The sequence below is a fragment of the Hylobates moloch genome, unplaced genomic scaffold (genome assembly GCF_009828535.3).
Source record: "Hylobates moloch isolate HMO894 unplaced genomic scaffold, HMol_V3 SCAFFOLD_7, whole genome shotgun sequence".
NCBI lineage: Eukaryota > Metazoa > Chordata > Mammalia > Primates > Hylobatidae > Hylobates > Hylobates moloch.
In genome coordinates, this window is record NW_026652282.1 from 14,991,877 (window position 1) to 14,996,389 (window position 4,513).

Genomic DNA, 4,513 nt, shown 5'->3' on the forward strand with positions numbered 1-4,513 from the left:
ACCTAGACATTACACTCCTCTGCACACTTTACCTACTTATTTTCTACATCTATCTTTCTTTTTTTCTCATAAAAATAAATATACTTAGTAGGGTAAGTTTTTTAAGTATGTTTATATTCAATCCCACTAAGTTGAATGTAAGCTCCACCAGAGCAGGGATGTTTGATATTATTTGTTCATCAACGAATCTTAAATTCCTGGTACATAGCAGATAATACATATTTCTTGAATGAATGAATCCGGCTGGTTTTATTTATTTATTTTTTTTTTTGAGATGGAGTTGCGTTTTTGTTGCCCAGGCTGGAGTGCAGTGGCGTGATCTCAGCTCACTGCAACCTCCACCCTCTAGGTTCAAGCGATTCTCCTGCCTCAGCCTCCTGAGTAGCTAGGATTACAGGCACACGCCACCACGCCCGGCTAATTGAATCCCACTAAGTTTATATTAAACTTAGGCCAATGATTAGGTTCTATGCTTAGATCCCACTTAAGCCTCAGCAGTCACTCCATCATAGAAGACCAGGTTAGGCATATCTAAGCCCTTGAGAGAGTCACCAAGGAACATCAACATGTTGACAGCTTTTCTCTGAAAGAAAATATCTAGAAGATCATAGTACTCAGCTTAGGAAACACTTTTACAACTAATAAACATTACCATGACTAAAATAACATACTAATTTATGATGGCTTCCACAGAGTCAAAAATTTTCACTGTAGATTTAACTTAAGGCTATCAAAGTGTCAATTTAACTTAAAAACAGGACGAAAATCATGTAAGACATGTTTGTAACAGTTAAGCCTAGCCTTTTAAAAAATAGCTTTGAGATATGAACAATGGAATGCCATGTATAATTTTTAATTGAATATCAACTATAAAAGGAGCTGAGCGCATACCACCCCCCTTGCTTATAGCAACAAGACCTCAATGATCCAAATATGACTTTTAGCTTTGTCCATATTCTCCAGTGTGGACTGGAACTCAGACTATGATGCTGCAGTGACCTCAAGAATTCTAATCATAGCTTTCCTTTACCTCCCGTTCTCTAGCCTGGACAGCACTTTGTTCTGCCTGCCACCAGTTGGGGCATGAAGTCCTAGTACCACCAACGCTAATCACAATGACACCAACAACAGTTACATCTAACTTCAATAAAGTAAAAGAAAAAGTAGTTAATTATTATCTTACCACTAGTTCCTGGGGGTTGTAATACATCTCCTGTCAGACGACACCACCCAACTGGGAAAATATCTCGAGAATCATACTTGCACCAGTAATCAAAAGCTCCACTCCAGCCATCGAATGTGATATGAACTTCATCCCCTTTAACATCTCCAATGGTCGCAGGACAGATGAGATATGGGTTCTTTTTGTCAATAGCTTCCAGTTTCATCCCCACTTTAAAATTATTTAGTGAGGGCTTTGGTGGTTCCTATCAAAACATTAAAAAAAAAAAAAAAGATTTCATTGTTAAGATGTATTAAGACTCATGTGCTTGAAGTGGAAAGTTGCGTATTCTCTCACAACCCTTAGCAACCAAAAATTAAGCTCCATGTTTAATTATCAATTAATACAGGAAGACAACAGTTCTCACAGATCTGAAACTCTGCTCTCCAACATCTCATATTTTCTTTGGAGCAGAGTCAAGAACCTGGAAAGCAACAAAACCAGCCGGATTCATTCATTCGAGAAATATGTATTATCTGCTATGTACCAGGAATTTAAGATTCATTGATGAACAAATATATCAAACATCCCTGCTCTGGTGGAGCTTACATTCTAGTGCTGGTGGTGGTAGTGGTTGCGGACAGGGAAAAGCAATCAACAAGAAATTTTACAACAGGCAGTCAAACAAACCTAACAAATATGTAAATTGGTGTGTCAAAAAGTGGTAAGTCCAAAGAAAAGAAACAACATCAGATAATATCCTAAAAGAAACTCAAAGTATAAGAATTCTAAAGAAAATGAATAACAAAATTAAAAAAAAAGAAACTCTAAGTATAAAATACAGACATAAGAACATGAAAGCCATATAGTATGGGGTCATTTATAATACTCAATCCAGAAATCAATATTTTAAAAGTATTAGTCACAAAAAGGTTAAAGCACGTAAATGTTAACAGGATTGCTAAAAAGCCCAAGTGTTATGTTAAAAGCAACACCTTTTCTTTCAATCTGCTTTTCATCCTACTAAATGGCACCATCACAGCAACCTACTAACCTAAGCCAAGACTGGAAATAGTAATCCTATCCTACTGACACTTGTTCAAATTAAAAGAGAAAAAAAAAGAATAAAAAAATAGTAGTCCTGGACGGGTGATTTTCTGCCCTAATGAACATTAGAATCACCTGTGACCACACCGTGAGAGATAATAATTGGTTTATGGTGGGGCCTGGGAAGCAGCAATATTTTAATTATCAGGGAAATTCTAAGGTGCACTTGAGGTTGAGAACCACTACCCTAGATTCATCCCTTTCACTTACCCATAATTCAATTAAAAACCACAACCTCCCAATCAGAGCTGGATTTTAAACCTAGGCAGTCTGTCTCGGAGTCACCTCCTTGGAGCACCCTACCCCAGCATCTGCCTGGACAACTCCAACTCACCCAGTTTAAAGCCTAGTTCTCCTAGCTTCCTTGAATGCTTCCCTGACCAACCCCTGCCTACTCCTAGGCCCAGTGCCAACTGAGCCACTCTCATCTTCAATTGTAATATCACTACAGATACTACAATTGAGATATCACTCATTCCTCTATGAGACTGAGATTATTAAAAACAGGTATTCATATTATTATTTCCAGCACAATAACCAACAGCAAGCAATTTTTTAAATGAAAGAACCAAGGAATCACCCGAAAACAGTAAATAAGCTCGCAACTAATTCTCTCATCAATTTAAAAAATATATCTGGTAGGTTGGTTTCTTTTTCAAATGCCCCTCTTAAAACCCATCTCATCACCCTGTATTTTTCTATTGTTACTCTTTACACCCTTACAATCTGGAAGCTCCTTAATTATTAGCTTCCAAAGTCCTTTTAATTACATATTCTTTTTTTAATTTTTATTTTTATAGAGATGAGCCCTTGCTATGTTGGCCAGGCTGGTCTCGAATTCCTGGCCTAAAGTAATCCTTCCGCCTCAGCCTCTCAAACTGCTGGGATTACAGGTGTGAGCTACCACGCCAGGCTGAATTACATTATCTTAACTTGATTCTTAAAAACCACCCTGGGCTCAAACCTGTAATCCCTAATTCAGCACTTTGGGAGGCCAAGGCAGGTGGATTGCTTGAGCTCAGGAGTTTGACAACAGCCTGGGCGACAAGACGAAACCTCGTCTCTACCAAAAATACAAAAATTAGCTGGGCATGGTGGCAGCACACCTGTAGTCCCAGCTACTTAGTGGGCTGAGGCAGGAGAATCACTTGAGCCCCGGAAGTCATCTAGGCAGCGGCGAGTCGTGTTCGTGCCACTGCATTCCAGCCTGGGCAACAGAGTGAGACTCTGCCTCAAAAAAAAAAAAAAAAAAAAAAAAATACCCCACCCTGAAAGCTGGCAAGTCAAAAGGTAGATGATTAAAGATCAAAGTATTTGATAAACAGCTGGTAAGTAAGAAGCAGTGTTACATGAAAGGGCTAAAGGTTAACTGCCTGTTACTATGTATAAGAAGAAAAAAGTGAGGAGGTGAGCTGCATTTAACAAACAATAAACACAGCAGTTGACAAGTTTGTGCTAGATGCTCATAGAATGCAGAAAACATTCAAGGCACACATACGGATCCCAGGACCTTACACTGTCATATAACAGACTGAGACTTTCTGTAGCAAAGCAAACTAAGTTCGAATGGCAATGTATATTTTCTGCAACAAAACAATTAAAAAACTAGAATAAGCAATGCAATAGAACTAATTTTAAGATTCAAATATATAACCTAGGCTGGGCATGGTGGCTCATGCCTGTAATCCCAGCACTTTGGAACGCCGAGGTGGGCAGATCATTTGAGCCCAGGAGTTAGAGACCACCTGGGCAACATAGCAAAACCCTATCTCTACAAAAAGTATAAAAATTGGCTCACGCCTGTAATCCCAGAACTTTGGGAGGCTGAGGTGGGTGGATCATGAGGTCAGGAGGTTGAGACCAGCCTGACCAACATGGTGAAACTCCGTCTCTACTAAAAATACAAAAATTAGCCAGGTGTGGTGACGCACGCCTGTAATCCTAGCTACTCAGTAGGCTGAGGCAGGAGAATCGCTTGAATCCAGGAGGCAGAGGTTGCAGTGAGCCAAGATTGTGCCATTGCACTCCAGCCTGGGTAACAGATCAAGACTCATCTCAAAAGAAAAAAAAATTAGCTGGGTGTGGTGGTGCATGCCTGTAGTCCCAGCCACTCAGGAGGCTGAGGCAGGAGGATCTGCTTGAGCCTGGGAGGTGGAGGTTGCAGTGAGCCAAGATGGTGCCACTGCACTCCAGCCTGGGCAACAGAGTGAGATGCTATCTCAAAAAAAAAAAAAAAAAAAAAAA

At 39.8% G+C, this 4,513-nt stretch overlaps 1 protein-coding gene across 3 annotated transcripts in view; it reads right to left on the reverse strand.

The window, feature by feature from the left end:
• The window catches only part of SCML2 (Scm polycomb group protein like 2), a 140,503-nt gene that overhangs the window by 33,743 nt on the left and 102,247 nt on the right, over nt 1-4,513 (reverse strand). For all 3 annotated transcript variants that reach the window (XM_032756653.2, XM_032756655.2, XM_032756654.2), the window contains one exon: nt 1,184-1,427. In XM_032756653.2, coding sequence (XP_032612544.1) covers nt 1,184-1,427 — 244 coding nt within the window. The remainder of the gene's footprint in view (nt 1-1,183; nt 1,428-4,513) is intronic.